The following is a 19003-nucleotide window of genomic DNA, read 5'->3' as shown; positions in this document are numbered from 1 at the left end:
CTGTGACAGCTAAGCCCTCCGCTCTGGATGGCTTCTCGGACAAAGGGCACCGGTAATGCACCAGGCCGACGAGGGCAGTAGGATTACACACGCATTGAAGCTGTTTACATTTACCACGGAGCAGAGGCCATGCGTGCTAAGTTAGCGAGAAGGTGCTGACCACGGGCATGTGTCCGAAAGGAGGAAGGTGGTGCGATCTGCTCATCAGGCAGTACCAGAGTGGGGCATGCTGCTAGTGGAGGAGATGGTGGGGCCATGACTGCACAGGTGGACACGGCAGCTCCAGGAGGTGCCACCAGGGTGTCCTCCAGTAGGCCTGAGCGTAGAGGCTGCACCCACCCGCAGGGACTTTCTGGACTGAGGCGATGCTGATCTTGTCAGTAAGAGTGACAGAGGAGCAGCCTTCCGCTCTCCCTTTCAGAAAGCGGGTGGATTTTTCCACTCTCGCTTTTCTGACCGGAAGCTCAGGATGCCGGCACTTGCCTTGCTTAAACAGAGCAGGGCTTACTGTTTTAGAAGTGTCTGACAGAGCAAGCGGAAGGGACGCCCCCCACACCCCCAAATCATCCCACGCTCACTCACGGCGCGTGGCTTAAAATAAAGCGTGTTCGCCTCATTTAAAAATTCTGAGAGCTGACGCTATCATTAAAAGACAGTGATCGTCGTCATCGCCCACTTTCGGAATCAAAGAGGCCCCGCTCAGGTGTAGACGTGGCAAGGCCAATCTGAACTCTACCCGTCCCTCTTCCGCTGGACGAGTCCCCTGATTGCATTAGCAGATCCAGGCTGATGGGAAAATGCCCTGGGCATTCCCTGTTTGCTTCTTAGCTTCCTGATGCTAAACAAGGTGCACAGGGCAGCTCAGCGGCCGATCAGATTATTAAGCAACAAAACCCATTAGGAATCCGTGTGGATTACACACTCAGAGATAACCACATTCTGACCTTGAGACTCAGGTTTCCATCATCCAAGTGCGTCAAGTGTCAACGCATAACTCTCTAACAGGAAAGGCAGACCAGGGGGAGGTTTAGCTGCAGAAAACCACTGACGTCTGTCTGAAGCATATGCAGGCCACGTGAATGCCTACAATGGCTTAGCTGAATGAATCCTGCGCTCACATTAGACGTGAACATTATATCTAATCAACTTAACGGGTCCTGGGCAAGTCCCAACATTCACACGCTCCGATTCGTCAGGAACTTCCTACTTTTCAGTAGCCACACACGCTAAAATCTCACTACGACTACCAGGCACCCATCTGCTCTCTCAGAGTTTGAACTCTCTCGTTCTCACTGGGATCAAGTCCCAGGAATCCTCACTTAGCGAATAAAATCTCCATGCTGATCGCCAGGAGGCTGCTGGTATTTTACGGATCACAGCTGAATCACCCTCAAGTTTTCTACCTCGTTCTGTTGCCCCCCGCCCCTCCCCCCATGAATCACCTCTCGTGAAACTTAAGGCTTCTTGGCACCACAGCAGTTTGGCAGTCCAGAGTGGGGGTGGGGAGGGTTCTTTTGTTAAGACATCACTAGGAAGACACAGGTAAAACTGACAGCAGAACTGCGGATGTTCAGCTGCTGGAGAAAAATAACCAGGCTGAGGTTTTACTCTCAGACTGTAAAGCCACGTAGCCAGTGACCATGTATCCTAGCGACCTCCCTTCAGTCTCCATCAATTGCAGGCTGCAGGTGGGACCTGGCAGTCTTGCATCCTGGGGAGGGCTGCTCTGAAGAAGTTCTGCAAACCCAACGGCAAACAGCAAAGAACGGAGGAGACAGCTCGGTTCCTAAGGCCATCTCAGACATCTGCCACCACCACCATGCTCACACTCTGAGCTCTTCGGAACCCACGCTCCCTAAGTCCTGAGCTTCCTCCACACTGAGGGTGGACTTTGAAAGCCTCACATTTATCCCTTGCCTGTGCTGTTTGGAAGGATTAACTCACTGGCATCCGGTAGAGCAGGAGAAACCAACCTTTGAAAGTTTCTGTTATGTAACTTTTATTCTCTGTCCCTTGTCAGCAGGTATGGGCTTGCAGTACCTTCTAAACGGACTGGGGTGTCATCTGCCTACCACTTCCCACAGAACCCCAGGGGCATGTGGAACCTGGGGAAGTTATTTTCGCTCTTCCCCAAAGATCAGCTAACACCAACCTTTTTAAGGTTACCCTCGGCTTAGCTCTGACTCTCTTTGGGGACACGCGTATTTGACATTATTCAGTTAAAAGAAATCTGACGTCCTTTTTTTTTTTAAAAAAAAAAAAAGTACAATTCAGAGGTCTATCAATAGCTGAATCACTCCATATGGTCTGCACAGCAAATCTTCCACATGCTTTTTTTAGTACAGTGGCATTATTTAAAAATTTTTGGAGGAAGGAGGAAGGACAGTCTTTGGTTAGCAGACACTGCAGCACCAGAGGACATCAGCTACAGTGTGAGGTGGTTTTATTCCCTCTCCAGTGTACTCTGAAAAGCGGTCCATGTCATGCCGTTTTGACACTTCTGTAAGTCGAAGATCCATCTGCTCTCGGAGCCCAGCCATGCACTCTAGTTCAGGAGCTGGACAACGTCTACTCTGTAAGGGCCAAGGTGTTTAAGGTCTGGTGGCTGCTTCCTCCCTCTCACTCTATCCGAAAATGACTTCAACAGGCAGCCTTGACCCCAGCCAACATGCTACCTACCCACATGACCCAGGAGGGTTGACCACACAGATAACTGACACTGTGCCTCGCCACTCTGAAGCTTCCACTGAGCTCAGGGCTCTAATTAAGTACTTTCCATTTTCAAAACAAATGCAAGCAGTAATTACCATCTTCCCTCCCTACCTTCCAGGAATAGCCTGGGAACGAGGCAAAATCCCCAAGTCCCTTGACTTTGAGGCTCTGCATCTAGGACTTTGTGTTCTTCCTACCCCACTGACCCAAATTATATAACCCTTCTTGTGTCTCTTGCCACATGGATGCCGGGGAGAGTCACGGCTCGTTCCCGTGTTCTCAGGTATGTTTGAGGGAACCTGGCATGTGTCTCTCAGGATGAGAGTTCCATTATTGTGAACCCAGGGCACTGGGGCTTCACTTAAGCCAACAAAATGCATCTTTTAAAGTGACCGGGTCCTCATTGTTTGCGTGGATGTCTAATTGAAAGTGTTATGTAACCGGAGTGCACACAGCGTTCTGGATCTATTAATAACCGGCTGTGGCCAAACTCTAAGGATTCTTCGAGTTGAGAGTCAGAGGACATCATCCGTTACTAACCACACACATTTATGCATAAACATGAAGCCCCATCGGGCAGAGTGGAGTCTAGACCCCGAAGGGTGGGAATAAACCGTCCCAGGTTACAAAGCCAAGTTCACAAGCGGATGAATGCCAGTTTCCCGGCCTCTTCCTCTGTGCGTGCACCTTGATGTGATCTGTCCACACGGGCACCTCCAGTGACAGTCACTGTGTAGCAAGGAAGACCTCAGAGACCTCGCAGGGCCAAGCACGACTCACCAGCACAGAAGCCAGTGGCCACACTCCCTGTCAGACAGGTAAGCCCACGAAGGAACTTCTTCATCTTATTTATTTATACACCATACATATCCTCCTGCCCTCCCCCAGAAATACAAGCACCTAGGACATACTTTAACCAGAGGCCAGCCTAGGGACTGCGTGCTTGGCTTTTGAGACGTTCTCGGAAGGAAGACTCTAGTCTGCTGTCCACTTCCATGGCGCTGTGCACGTGTGTGTGGGAAAAGCACAGAGTGAGATGGGAGAAAACGATGAATTAAAAATTAAATATCAGAAAAAAAGGGGATCGATGGCGTACTGTGTGATCCAGTTTTGTGTGCTAGGGGTATGATAGACGATCCGGAAATCGTTGTTCCATAATTACGCTGTCACTGTCGCGAGTGACTTAAATGAAAATCATTTCTCTGCGCTTGTTTTTTATCCAAAACCACACCCGTCGTTAATCGTGAGGACACACAGCACTGGGAGATTAATGCCACCACCAAGAAGCACTGTCTTCCCTTCACAGATCCCGAGAGGAGAGCGTGTCAAAAATAAAGGAAACTTTTCTCCGGTTTGGTGACTTTCGAATACCCATCAAGCCCTGCTGGGAGCTGAGTTTCTGGGAAAAGGTGACAACACGTCCATTCGCGTTCGGATTCAGTACTGCTTTAAAGGGTTCATGAATCTACATCTTTAAAAGGGCTGCCGGCAACCCATCAATGGCCCATAGGTCAACTTGATACATTTAGCTCTATTAGCAGCCCCCAAATAAAATGAAATTCAGTGAGGGTCTGAGCAGCCTGCCACCCACCCTTCTCCTCACAGCTTCTCTGAAGGCGCTCAGTGGACTCCACCTGTCATTGGCATAATCACCAGAGAGCAGTGGTGAGAGAGCAAACCACCCCTGTGCTGTCCTCACACCGATGGCTCAGGCTGGGATTCACTTACAAACTGTCACTGATCCTTTTCAGAGGGCAGCAAGGCCCGCTGGCCACGAGGCTTCCCAGCCCGCTGTACGTCAAGGTGATACTGGATTGTATCAGTTCTTAGGGGCCAATGTCATCATCTCTTCAGACTGAAGTGCCTACACTATCCCATAACCCCAGTCTGGCCCCTAGGGACATTTTATAGCCACTATATTTTTACCTAATAGATAACGCACTACCGCTGAGGCACCGCCTCCTTTGGCTGAACTAGACTCTCACCGCTCTTTCAACACAGGCGTACTCTTCTTGGAAATCAACTATCTATTCAGTCTACCTGGGTGATTGATGCCCCCCCATACCCTAGCTCAGACCTGTGACCCCCTAGTTCTCATACTCACAGAGTCCTGGAGCTGGGAGGGATCTGAGACATTACCCACCCTAACCCTAACACAGGCACCGAGGCCTCTGTGGCAAAAGATCTTCCCCCTGCTCCAACACCATCACTTTCCACATGGTGTAGACAGACAAGTTAAATACTCAACCTCTCAAACGAGTGCTCAGACAAGGACCAAACGATTCCCTGGTGGTGATCTTGATTAGAATCACCCGCATGCATTTAGGCGAAGAGAGCCTCGTGTCTGTATCAGAGCTTAACCCCTCTCCCTCTAGGTTAAGAAGTGTGAAGTTTTGCTGACACACAGACAGATGGCAACTGTGAGTCAGGGCCCAGGTGGCCCTTGCCTCGTGGCCATTTGGAATCAGCCCCCCAGGCCCTAAGATCTGCACAACCAACCCCGGGGTGGTACTGGTGGGTATTGCCCAAGGGGAAAGGCTGAGAGTGCTATGTGAGGGTGAACTTGCCTGGGCCACACAACATGGGAGTGGGGACATGGGAGCAAGTTAAACTGTTCAACATCCCCTAAAGGCCCTGGAAAACAGAGCCCGCAAAGAAACCACAAGGAAAACGTATTAACAATCCTCCCCACGCCCCACAATGAGGCTTCTTGTGATGACTGCCCTCCCTAAAAGGAGAAGAGAATGGCATATACATTCCACTAGTAATTTGTTCCATCTCGGCTGTCATTGGAGGGAGTAGTTTCACACACATGCAGTGTGGCTCTTGAGACAGAAGCAGCTAGTGGAGGAAATGAATCGGGGGTGTTTGTGACCAAAGGATCAGGATAAGATGGTGAGCACTTTGGTTTCCACCTTGTGACCTTGATTAGCACATTCAATATCCCTGGGCCTCAGTTTCCTCAACTGGAATACAGAGAAGGGAAATCCTACTTCCTTGGAGCGGTTTGGAGGTCCACCAACCAGCAATGCCTGGACACCCACCAAACATCCAGTTCCCACTAGTGACTAAGTCCGAATCCAGGTTGCACACATAGATGCTTATCTAGACCAAACAGGTCTCTTGCCTGCCTGCATGTCAATCTCGCTGCCATCTCCCTGATAGCCCAGGAAAACACCGGGTCTTGAAGGCACCTAGGCAGTTCAGAGACCAGGTAGGGTTTGGGGACAGATTCCAAGCACTGGGTTATGGTTGGAGAGGGGGCTCAGAGGCAGCCTCTGAGCCCTGTGAAGGGGCTTTGTTCCCGAGGCGAAGGGCCTGGCTTACCGAGAAGAGCATCCGGAGGCAGGTGGGGGGCGCGCAGGGCACGCAGCAGAGCCACAGCCCGGCCCGGGTCCGGGGCGCGGGAGCCAGAGGAAGGCGAGAAGGAGGAAAGAGAGGTGGCCGTGGGTTCCTGCCTCATTCTCCCAAGCAGCGCAGACCCACTGGCCGCCTCCGGCTGAGGCTGGCCGCCGGACACCGCAACCCAATCATGCTGCTCATGTCTCTGTCAGCGACTGGCGAGGTGTGCGCGAGGCTGGGTTGTCTGCAGGCGATACCCAGGGGCTCCTCATGCCCCGCGCCTGGGCTCGGCGGGAAGATCGCAGAGGGCGGCTGCGCCCGGGAAAGGAGAGAAAGGAAGCGTGAGAGAGCACTGAGCTGCGCCCCGCGGGGCCGGGGGCGGGCAGCACCGCGCGCCCCACCCACCGCGCTCTGCGCCCCGCGCCGCGCACCCGCCGGGCAGCCGAGCCCCAGAAACTTTAGCACATGGCCGGTCCGCCGGCCGCTGTGGCCCGAGCCCCGCTCGTGGCGTAGTACCCGCCCCAGCTCCAGATCGCACCTTACCGGCGGCCACCGCAACCGCGGCGGAGGGTCGCCTACCTGGCCGTGCGGAGAGTGGTGCGGACCAGCGTGGGAGGAGAAGGGGGCGGCGACGTCGGGGTCCCCGCAGGGGAGGGGCAACTCCGCGGCAGCAGTGGCCGCCCTTAAGGCATCCGAGGAGGGGACTGCGAGCCAGCGGAGGGGGTCTGCAGGACCCTATAGGGGAGGGTCAGTGCGTTCCCCGCCCCGCGGCGCAGATGCTGAGGACGCGCGCGGGCTTCCCCGGCCCGGGTCTGCGGAGCCAGCCCTGTTACCTAGCGACTCGCTCCGGGAAGCCCACGCTGACGCGCTAGGAGCTGGGCTGCGGCAGAGGGGAGGGGAGAGGAGGGATAAGGAGGGGAGCGAAGGGGGAGAGGAGGGGAGCTCCAATGGAAGGGGGCAGGGGAATCTGGCGTTGCCAGCAAGAGCTCCTCCCTCTACCTACACGTCGCTGCTGGGGAGTGGGCCAGGAAAGACGTAGTCACAGTCTGGTCCCGAGGATCGGGGACCTGCTCTTGCATGAGGGTGGATGGAGGGAAATGGTGATGCAGGTTCCCCTGTGCTGGGGTTACAGCAGCAGGTGGCGGCGACGTGGCCCATGGAGGCCTGACGCTCATAGGAATGAAGAGATGAGCCAGCGAATGTGGCCGTGGGCGTGTGGGTGTGTGTGAGATGGCCCCCACCCACATGGAGTATTTGGAGACCCAGGGACTTGGGTGAGAGAGGTGCCCCCCCCCCCCTTTCTTGGCCTTGCCTCCCTCCTTCCTGGACATTTTGCTCTTGCGCTGTTCTCATCATGAAAGCTCCTTGCTATCTCACTGAGCTCCTCCTACCCCTTGGAGAACCAGAGGATGGCTGCTAGGTAGTGACAGCTTAGTCCCCCAGCCCATGATGCCCGACCAGCGCACCAGGTATCTAGTTTCAGGAGATCAAAAACCTGCCTCCATGTGCCTTCCTTCTTGTGGATTCCCGTGTGCCTTCCTACGCTGCCTCTCAGGCCAGACTGGGCCTCAGGCACAGCCAATTCTTCGCAGCTTATAGGACGGATCAAAGTAACTTAACATCCTATCTAAAATAGAGTCCTCATCCCCAAAGTCAAAGCAGGCAGGGACCACAGCCTATGGTGAAGTAAACCTTCAAATGCAGTGGGTAGAACCCAGACTTAGGCTTTATACAAGGACTCTGCCATGTCTAAAAGACTCTCAAACCTGCCAAGATTCTGCCCCTTCCCTACAACAGGAACAGCTGCCATCTCCCGAGGGCCAGTCCCCGTCTCATCCTTCACTCCTTCCAAGGCTGCTGCTGTCCTTTTCCTGGTGTGAACATGAGGAGGTAGAGGGAGAAGACGGACCTTTCAGAGAATCACAACATGCCCAGGACCCACATCCTACATCTTAACCCAGACTCTCTAGAGGGAGGAGCCCCTCCCCCCACGAGGATTTGAGAATGGGGGATGGGCTGCTGAGGTTTTGATGTCAGTGGTGGCTTTTTCTCTGTTCATTCATTCTTCTACCCCTACTAACCCTTCCAAATAGAAACCAGGGCGGGAGCGCATGCGCGCTCGCACACACAACACACACACACACACACACACACACACACATGCACACACACACACACATGCACACACACCCCAACAGTGCTTTTTCTACAGAAACCTGCTGTCATTCCTGGTCCCTAGGCAGCAGTTACGTTCTGACATTTCACAGCAAGACTGGGTGCAACATCCCCGACGTTTGCCTCCAGTTTTTAATGTATAACGGCAGCTTTTCAACAGACTTTCGTCAGCGCTAACCTCCCGCTTGCAGGAATAATTTGACATATCATTTGGTCAGGGAGTCCAGGGCTTATAATACCCCAAACCTCAGAGAATGTATTCTATGCCCAGACATTTGCAGCCTCCCCCATAGCAGAAGACTGAGGGGAGGGGCAGGGGAGGTGAATAGTTGGTTACTATGTCTCAGTCTCTGTCAGGGGTTTTAGTATCACAGTCAAAAAACAAAAAAACAAAAAACCTAGTTCATTCACAGTATGCATGCATGTGTGAGTGCATGTGTGTGTGGTGTATGGTGTAGATATGTGTTCATGTGCTCTGTGTACATGTGCATGGTGGTACACTACTTCCCACGCACGTTTGCCCCATCTTGTCTGTGTTTGTGTGGCAAGCGCCTTACCACCTGAGCTGCTTCCCCAGCTCCTGAACTCGGCACACTGATGAGATCCACATGTCCGCTCACCAGTATTTGCAGCAACGAGGCCGTGGATTCCACCTAACTGTTCCCCAACAGAGGGACAAACTGTGGAACACATACAGAGAGATACCGTTCAGTCACTAAAAGATGAAATCTTGTCATTCGAGGCACCCTCGAGGATTCTGGAGGACATTATATTAGTTGGAACGGGCCAGGCACAGTATAGTAATCAGGACTCTAGAAGAGCAGAACCAGTAGAATAAGTGTATTAAAAGATTTGTCAGATTGCCTATGTAATATGGTCTGGGTAGTCAGACGAGGATTATCTTATGCCAGAGAGACTGAGACCCTGGTCATTGCTCAGTACATGAGGCTGGATGTCTCAGCAGAACCCAGGCTACTGAGGTCCTGAGGATTTCTGGAGGGCTGGCCTCTAGTCCACATCGGAAACCCAAAACTGGGTCCTGGTAACAGTGAAAGATGCAGAAGCACCAGCCACAAAGTAGATGAACTTGCCAACAAGAGTGAAGGCAAGCAGGCAAAAAGAAACAGAACAAAACAAAATAAAACAACAACAACAACAGAAGGGGGCTCTAACATCCAGAGTAACTCTCCCCACTTCAAATAATCTGACCAAGAAAATTTCTCACAGGAGCAATCAACCAGCACACATAGGGAGTCAAACACTGTATGGAATCTAGAGATGCTGACCTCACAGAATAGAGTAAAGAATAGTACACAGCCAACAGGGCAGGAGAGGATAGGCTGAGGAAAGCCTACAGGTTCAGAGTTACAGTCGGGAGGAATAGCTGCCAAGGTCCCGTCATACAGTTGCATGGCTACACTTAATAATATCACCATGAACATTTCAAAATACATGGGAGAGAATATGGACCTTCCTTTCTCCTCCCACTCCAACTTCCTTCCTTTTCTTCTCTATTTCTTCAGACCAGGCCTCTTCTCTATCTATCCCAGGCTGGCCTAGAACCCCTGACCCTCTCACCTTAGCCTGCTGAGCGTGTGTGCCAGAAGAGAGAATTTCAAATGCGTTTTACTACAAAAAATGTTTGATGTGGTGGACGTGCCTGATCAGATAGCAGTGTCGTGCATGCAAACACCAAGAGACACCCTGGGTGCTACACCCGTGTGCAATGATTAACAGTCAATACAGCAAACCTGCATGATCAGGATCTGCCTGTGAGGACGTTCGTTCTCCAGGGCTCAGCTCTCCAGGCTGCTGTCTCCCCACTGGCTTACACTGGCTTCTGTCACACACTTAGAGTAGATGGAGCAATATTTCAGTCTCACAGCCAACCCCAGGGCAGGGAACCCAAACTTGTTTCTACACTTCTTCCTGGGTGCTGTGGCCCTTTTCAGGCCACCCTCCTGAGTGTCCCTTGTGGTCCCCACAACTCTGGCTTCTGAGGGATAGATGCCATGGGGAGTTGAGCATAGCACACGGTAGCCAAAAATGCAGAGTGACCAGCAGGGCTCATCTGTAGCCCCTCACCTCATAGAACATGGAGCATTGTGGGAAGAGATGGGGCCTGGCCAGTAGTGGAGATGAAACAGAAAGATACCAACATTCTGTAGGAAAGGAAGCATTGGTGTCTATGGCTTTTTTTTTTTTTTTGCAATGCTCACATCAAATGAACTAACCTCCCGGCTTCAGGTCTGGAATGAAGACACCAGGAACAGCCAAGGCAGCCTGTGATAAGACAAGGCACTCAGAAAGAGGTGTCACTGTCTTGCAGGACCTACGTGGCCCCTACAGGGGAATCCAGGCCACCGGAGACAGGGCCGTACTTCTTTTCAGAACAAGGAAGAATACTTTTATGCTAGAACAGTGGTGGGAGAATTATACTTCACAGGCCACATTCTGCTCAAGGATTTTTGTTAACCATTGTGTGGGTTTGCAGCTCCGTGTTCTTTTACGTGGTAAAGCTGGGTACTGAGACTTACTGACATCCAGTCCCAGCTTAGAGAAGCCCGGCACCAGATGGACTGTCCTGGTGGGTAGTGAGTTCCCTGGCACCTGTGATATCCAACCAAAAACCAGAAGATCTGGTAAACTGTGACTGGAGGACACGGCCCGAAGAGGCCTTGGAGACTGTGAGAGTCCAGCCTAATAGGAGGTATTCAGGTTTCTGGGCTGTCTGATCGTCATGTCAGTCACAGCGGCAGATGGCTCGCCTTCCACAGAGCACATTCAGTAGACCCGTTGCTTCCCAAACCACTCTCTGATGTATGTATACTGGTTCTCCTTCCCCGCTTCCTAGGCTACCATTATACCCAGAGGACTCATGCAACATTCCATGTTTTTGCAAGGGGTTAGATTTAGTGTCAGGGAGGTCAGTTTGTTGGTTTCTTTTGGGATTGCCAGGGACATTATTCTGACAACTCGGCCAGCCTGCACGGGACAGAGCACCTGCCCTTAGAGACGTGGTCACCTGAACCCTGGACAGCGTGAGCAGATTCAGATGACTTGGGAGGATCAAAGGCAAAGGAAATAACACAGCCAGGCACACCGATCCCAGGCAGCCAAACTCGCAAAGTTATTAGCAGGAATTCTGCTTCCTTTCCAAGCGGGATGTTGTGATCTCTAAGGAGAACCCAAAGTCCACAGTCACTCTGATGTCCTTTCGAGCTAGTACTGAATACAAAATGGGTTAAGTCTCCACCTTAGTCTGGGAGACTCTGGGGTGACGAGACAAAAGCAGAACGTCTCGCGCCGTCATCTGTGGTAGGTGCAGACTTCTCAACCAGCAAAAGCGCATGTCCCTGAGTGAATTCCACTGGCAAAGGCTGACTTGATTGTGGTAGCTTGTGCTGCTTCTCAGGGCAGACCTGCTTTCCAGTCCCCAAGTGACTCTAATCCCACCCACGCCGCACTGAATTCTAGGTACCAATTTTTCTACAGCCCTTGCTGCTTTGAGGATTGATTTTTTCCCCCTCCCTCATCAAAGAAACATGGCAGAAAAGGGAATTTAGTTTACTTTTCAACCTGCGTTATTTTTGCCATAGCTATTCCCGGGTGCTGGCAAGATGGCGTGGCCCTACGGATGCCCCTGGGGTGGGGCCTTTCCTCCTGAAACCTGTTCTGACTCTATGGCATCTGCTCTCTGCCAGTTAATCGTACTCGATACCTACTTAAACCAAAGCAGGGCTTGCTCTCTAGCTAGGAGAAATCTTAAAGCTACCCAGTGCGTCCTTAGAATGTTAAAGATTACACCCAGCAAGACTTATACCAAATGCCCTCTCAGAGCCCCCCTCAGCCAGGCACGCCAGTGTCTTCTGTTCCCCTTTGTCCGGGGCAGCAATTATCTCATCTCCAACCTCCCCTATGCCTTCCTCCCAGAACACATTCTTTCTGCCTGCTTCCTGCTTACATTTCCCCCGACCAGAGCTTGGACAATGTTAAATTCTTAAACGAGAGTTGCTTCTTACTTTTCTGGGTTCCCCCCCCCCCATGATCATGTGCGGTGTGAGAAATAAAAACCTCGTTGCCACTGCATTACAAACAAAACCGTTCGTCCCTGGGTATTTTATTTATGATTGCCCAGAGTTGGCGTGCTGGGTTTGGGTTCTTGAGGTTAGATGGGAAAATATCATGAAATTAATTGCTATGTTCACACCACACTCATTATTGCCTTCCCAGGATCAATATTAGCAATAGTAAATTCAGGTCTGCCGGAGAGATTGTTCCATAAAGGAGCGTTTCTGTAAAACCGCTAAAGATGTAAATGCTGCCACGACCCCTCGTCTCTCCCACCAGACTCAGCTGCCCGTAATGTTAATTGCTCCGAACCCTGACAAGTGTTCTCCGATGATGGGGGAGCCTCGGCAATGGGGAGACAGCGCATCATCGAGCTGACATATGATCTGAAGCCACTCAGCAGACCTGGCTACTCCGTCACACATGCCCAGCTGGCCATGCCATCTGGGGCCACCGACAGGAGCTCCCAGCTGTCACCTCGGTCACACTTACAGAAGAGATGTCTTGAGCACAGGGGAGGCAGAGTTTTTTCACCTTGACTTTCTGCTCACGATCTTTACAAAGGCTTTTCTAACCAACCAGCCACACCCCAGCTTGCCCTGTTAGAGATCCCAAGGTTAGATTACTTTAGGATAACCGAGGGAGGGGATCTGGCGTCTCCTGAGACTGGGGGAGACTGTTGGGCTGCTCAGGTGACCGTATCAATAACTGGAGAACTTCCAGAGACGCGTCCCCGAGGGACGAAAGCCAGGGCCTGAGATCTGGGTGTGTGCATCTCTCATCGGCCACCATCATCATCACTGTTACCGCCATAACCCACATTAATCGCATCCCAGTCCTGCGCTAGCTACTTTTACCTCAACCTACAGTTTTCAAGCAATGGCACTTCATTACCTGATTGAGAGACAGAGACACAGCGGTCTCTAGAGCCCAGCACAGTCCTTTACCATCCACACTCTAATGTACCAGAGGAGGGTAGCAGACACGAGCAGCTATTAACTGAATGCTAACAGCAAGACAGACGTCTGTATCTTAAAAGTCATGGGTCTCACCGATAAAACCTACACACCGTCTACCACTCAACAAACATAAATGAAGAGCGTTTAAGAAAGATCTCTCCCTTCACGGAGGGAAAGCAAAACAAAACAAAGAACAAAACCAACTGTGGCTTGTAGATGGCTGGCTGTAAGCCAGCCGTGAGGGCAGGTGAAAGACAAGGCTAGGGCCTGTGATTGGACAGCAGAAAGGAGGGCGGGCTGAGAGTTTCTGAGAAGCAGGAGAGATATGAGGGAGGGGAGAAGGAAGGAAGGTGGAGGAAGAGAAGGACAAACTCGATCCGTGTAGCTTTGAATATCATAGAAGGGATGGAATAGCACAGGACAATTTGTCCAATCTAGGTGGGCAGTTATATCAATACCAATTGGCTCTGAGTTCATTGTTTGGACGTTTTGTGGGTTGAGAATTTACTGATATATGTCTGACTGATCATTACACACCTCTAGAGTTTTGATTTTACCAGATTACAGGGGTTTATGACAGCTAGCCACGAGATAGGGGGTTGCTACATGGGGCTAGCCTTGGAGGTGGCGAGACGGCTGGGACCAGAGAGTAGCCAGAGCTAGCATGGTGCATTTTCCTCTTTTTTTTTTCATTTAACACAACAATGGCTAAAAGGCCAACCTTCTGTCCTGGCCAACGGCTGCCATCTTCAGAGTCTTCCCTCTCAGAACGTTGAACTATCACACCTACTTTTGAACAAATAAAAAGTCTCTTTCCATTTCTTCTCCATCTTTATTCCCTCAATCATTAGCTTTAATTATAAGGAAGCTTGTTTAGCACAGTATTGGGGTGTTCTATGTTTTCAGTGATCATTGAAAGTACATACCATGGGGCTGGCAAGATGGCTGACAGTGCTCACTGCCAAGTCTGACAACTTGAACCTGTGTGGAAGCACAGAACAGACTCCTGCAAATTGTCCTACGACCTCAATTTATACTGTACATGAGTGTCTATGTATGTGTGTGTGCTTGTGTATGAGTGTGTGTATGTGTGTGTGTTTGTGTATGTGTGTATGTGTTTATGTATGTATACACAGGTACACGCACACACATGCACACATACACAAACATACATATACACACATACACAAACACACATATACACACATACACACATACACAAACACACTCAAACACACATACACACACACTAAACACACACACACACATACACTAAACATACACACACACTAAACACACACTAAACACACACAAAGAAAGAAAGGAAAGAAGGAGAGAAGGAAGGAACCTATCAGAAAGATGTCTTCCTTAGCTGCTTCTTCATACCAGCCATTCAAAGTCCTTCCCGGAACCCCTTGCCAACCATGTGTCATAGCAGCCTGTATGAGAGTCAACAGCCCGTGAGAACAGAAAAGACAGGTAAAAGTTAAATGCATGGAAATGAAGTATGTCACAAGCGCTCCACTTTCCTGTGTCAGTGTCCCTGACTCAGAAGGGGGTATTCTTACAGACGTGTGCATACACGCTCAACCATGCTCAGTCTGATGGCTGGAGAAAGTACATGGGCAGGGCTGTGAGAGTGAGTACAGGGCACAGGCAGTGTCTGGTGATGACCGAGTTTTACAGACAGCAGAAACAGAAGGAAAAGGCAGCACAAACTCGGTGAAACCTGTTCTACAGACTGCAGCTTGGTTATTCCAGCCAAGCTTCTGTGGAAATGACTAGAGAATACGTTCACCCTCTTCAGTTTGTCTCACAACTGCGAAGTGACTAGCACCCACGGGCTGTTGTGTTGAAAGCTGAGTAGGACGGGGGTGTAGAAAAGAAAACACAGTGCTCTAAGAATTGTCTGAGCCATGTGTTAACTTGGCAATGCTGACTTGAGAACTAGCTCAGAGCTGCCCTTCTCTTCCGTGATGAAAGATGAATTACCCTTCTGCAAGGACTCTGGCAATTCTTTGATGGGTGGGATCAGACTGTGCTGTGTGCACTGTCAGAGCCTATGAGGGGTTAAAGCCTGGAGAGTCCCCTCCCCCATCCTGGACTGTGATATCTAGGAGAAGTCCACAGAGCCACAGAGATCCCTCCAATAGATGGAGAAACACACACGACTTGTAAAATATCTGTTGCAACGGTTCTTCCCAGGTTAGTGGAGACAAAGCTGTGGTGACCACAACTCTGCAGAATGCTGGCGTCCCACAAGTTGTTTATTAATTTCTTAACCAAACCTGAGAGATCGGCTGCTTGTACACTTAGCTACAGAGAAAAGTGCGCAGTCCGAGGTGCTCAGGACACATCTGAAGCCCTGTATTGGTTAGTTATTGCGTATAGCCATAACACATAGTGACTTACGACAACATAATTTGTGTGGGAGTATGTATATGGGAGTATGGGAGTGTGTGTGTGTGTGTGTGTATGTGTATGTATGCATGCATGTGTATCTGTGTGCGTGCATGTGTATGCCTGTGTGTGTGCATGTGTATATGTGTATGTGCATGTGTATGGTGTGTGCATGTGTATGTGTGGGTTCACGTATGTGTGTGTGTCCATGTGTGTGAGTGAGTGTGTGCATATGTGTGTGCATATGTGCATGGGAAAGCCAGAAGTTAATTGAGGTGTCCTCTTCAATCTTTTCACCTCATTTTTGAGTTATGGTCTCTCACTGAACGTGGATGTCACCAGCTAGGCTGACTGGCTGAGGGATCAGAGGGGTCCACCTGACTCCACTTCCCCAGAGATGGGATAATAGAGGTTTTCCTATGGGTATTGAAGCTTAAATTTAGATCCCCAGGCCTGCACAGCAAGCACTTTACCCACTGAGCCATCTTCTGGCCTCAACAACACATTCTACTACCTCACAGTCATCGTGTGTCAGAGGCCCATCTTTTCTGGGTCTTCTCTCAAGCACACTAGCCAGGGCCGGGATCCCATCAGAGAGCTCAGAGAGCTCATAGTCACCCCCAGCCATTGCTCATGGCATCGTTGGCACAGCGGAGCTTCCTTGAGGGAAGCTGGACTTGCCTCAGCATTTCCCAGCTGACTTTTGGCCAAGGCCACTCTCAGTTCCTTGCCATGTGGGCCTCTCTGTCAGCTTGCAAACTGTGCAAGTTGAGAAGGCAATAAAAAGAGTCTGCTGGGGAGAAGAAACCATCATCTTACATAATCTAATCACCAGCGTGGCATTCTATCACCTTTGCTATGTTTTATTGATTAAGAGCAAATCACAGCTCGTGCCTGCAATCAAGAAAAGGAGATTCTATAAAAAAAATGGTGAAGACAGAGAATCTAGGACCTTGGAGACATCTCAGGGTCTCCCCAGCATCCCACCATCTGGTAAACGACCCTACCACCATCCTACCTTCCAGCTTTCTCTTCCCATTTTCACCTCACCAGACCTTTCTATTCTCAACGGCACTCAGTTCCAGCCACACCTTCCTCCAGGGAGTGTGTCCAGTCCCTCTGCCCTTCTTTGTCTGGCCTCTCCTGTGGGCCCTGTAATCTTGACAGGAGACACGACAATCACACAACCTCGCTGTGATTGACCTTTTCATGTGGAACATGCTTTGTGAACTCCCAAGACACATCTCTGTGGACTACACCTCATGTCATGAACCATGCAGCTCCTGTGCTCTGCATGGATTCTTTAGAGCCCATCTAATAAGGAAGGAGAGTAGCATAATGAGCTCAAGGTCACCATACCAACTGGGACACCACTCTTAACAGCTTTACATTGGAGTTTAATCAACCACACTCAGCAGAAGATCAAACGCTATGCCAGAGAACCAATGTTACACACTGCCATAGATTCCTACATCTTTTCCAATAATGTCCTATTTTAGTGGGGAGCGGGAGGGGCATGTATTTAAAATTTTACATTTGACCCTATGGACCAAAGAGAATCCTCAGAAGATGCTAAAATGAGGAGCTGACAGGTCAGGGAAGTAGATTAAACATGTTGCCTTCTTCTGTGGAAGTTTCTTTTGTGTGCCTTTCAGCCTTCACTCAGATGTACCCCTCCCTCCATTCCCATTGCCCCAACCTTATTTCAGCTGCTCAGCCCCTTCCTCATCTGAAAGCTTCAACAGGCTCACATCTGGCTCAACATCTGGGCTCTTGGTCTCCAATCCATTATCCACTCTGTAGGCATAGTGGATCTTTCATTATGCAACAAAGATATCCTAGGGAGATACAACACACACACACACACACACACACACACACACACACACACACACACACACACACACACATATCCCTAGGCACATGCATCTACTCACTTCACATAGGGAGCCCACAGCAGACTGAAGTATGTATATCACCAAAGTCCAACTTAGTAAAACAATGAATTTTATAGGTGTTTTATTACTTACAGGAACAAAGGTGCAGTGAGTGGTTTGAATAAAAATGCCCCCCACAAGCTCAACTGTTTTGTTTGGGCCTCTCTAGACAGCTCAGCCAATCTCAACTTGGCCTGACTGAGATTCTTCTTTGCAACTTGGTTTATCTAAGTGAGTTTCAACAGGCTTTACTCTTTATGTACTCTTGGGGAGGGGAGGACCTAGTGAATCTGGTCAGTTTCAGGGACTTCCTGATGCTACTTTGAGTTGTTTACTTTCTTTCTAAGTGAGCTTCCCTAGGAGATGGAGTGTTTTCAATCTGGAGGAAACTGCTACACAACAATTTACCAGACCATAAAAGTATCAACATCATTCCTTGCCCTAAGCCAGTGATTCTCAACTTCCCTAAGGCTGCCACCCCTTAATATAGTCCCTCATGCTATGGTGACCCCCCCCACCATGAAATTATTTTTGTTGCTACTTCATACCTGCAACTTTGTTAGTTATTAGTCATATTGTAAATATCTGATATGCAGATGGACTTAGACGACCCCTGTGAAAGGGTCATTTGATCCACAAAGTGATGGTAATCCCCTTAGGGCAGAGAAATGGTGCCCTAATCCCTCCAAGTGGTGTCCCAATGACAGTGGTAAAACCTTTGCTGGTTTATGAGGCTCTTTATAGACAGCAGCCATTCAGCGATGTCTCATACTTTTTAAAAACCTCTCCATACTGACAGTGTCCACATAAAATTTCCCACATTCCCTAGGTGTCCGTGGTGGTTAGAATGAAATTGGCCTCCATAGGTTCACGGGAATTGGCACTTTAGGAGGTGCGGCCTCATTAGAGGAAGTGTGTCACTGTGGGTGGGCTTCAAATATTCAAGCCAGGCTCAATGTTGCTCTCTCTTCCTGCAACCTGACGATCCAGATGTAGACTAAGTTACTCCTCCAGTGCCATGTCTGCCTGCTTGCTTCCCAATATGACTATTATGGACTAAACCTATGAACTGCAATCCATCCCTAACTAAATATTTTCCTTTATAAAAGTTGCCACGGTCATAGTATCTCTTCACAGGGGAAAAATAAAAACCTAAGACAATAGGAATGAAAAAGAGCGCTAGTAAAACTTCCCTGACTCCCATAGGCTGGAAGCAGGTGTGCACTCTGGATCCTTCTAGTAAGATCTCCCCAGCCAAGGGCAGATGGTGAAGTTGTATTTTTTTTAAAAGAGCCCCAGCATACCTCAGAAGGTAGCACACCCCAGCATACCTCAGAAGGTAACCCACCCCAGCATACCTCAGAAGGTAACACACCCCAACATACCTCAGAAGGTACACACCCCAGC

At 50.0% G+C, this 19003-nt stretch overlaps 1 protein-coding gene across 1 annotated transcript in view; it reads right to left on the bottom strand.

The window, feature by feature from the left end:
- Positions 1-7063, bottom strand: part of LOC120103614 (uncharacterized) — a 47091-nt gene extending 40028 nt beyond the window's left edge. Inside the window, exons 1-2 of the mRNA XM_063262801.1 lie at positions 6634-7063; positions 6040-6366 (exon numbers count right to left, since the gene is read on the bottom strand). Coding sequence (XP_063118871.1) covers positions 6040-6051 — 12 coding nt within the window. The 5' untranslated portion in view covers positions 6052-6366; positions 6634-7063. The remainder of the gene's footprint in view (positions 1-6039; positions 6367-6633) is intronic.
- Between the last annotated feature and the right edge of the window lie 11940 nt (positions 7064-19003).

This window comes from Rattus norvegicus, chromosome 6, assembly GCF_036323735.1.
Source record: "Rattus norvegicus strain BN/NHsdMcwi chromosome 6, GRCr8, whole genome shotgun sequence".
In the NCBI taxonomy this organism is placed as follows: domain Eukaryota; kingdom Metazoa; phylum Chordata; class Mammalia; order Rodentia; family Muridae; genus Rattus; species Rattus norvegicus.
This window is presented reverse-complemented; position numbering and strand designations above follow the sequence as displayed.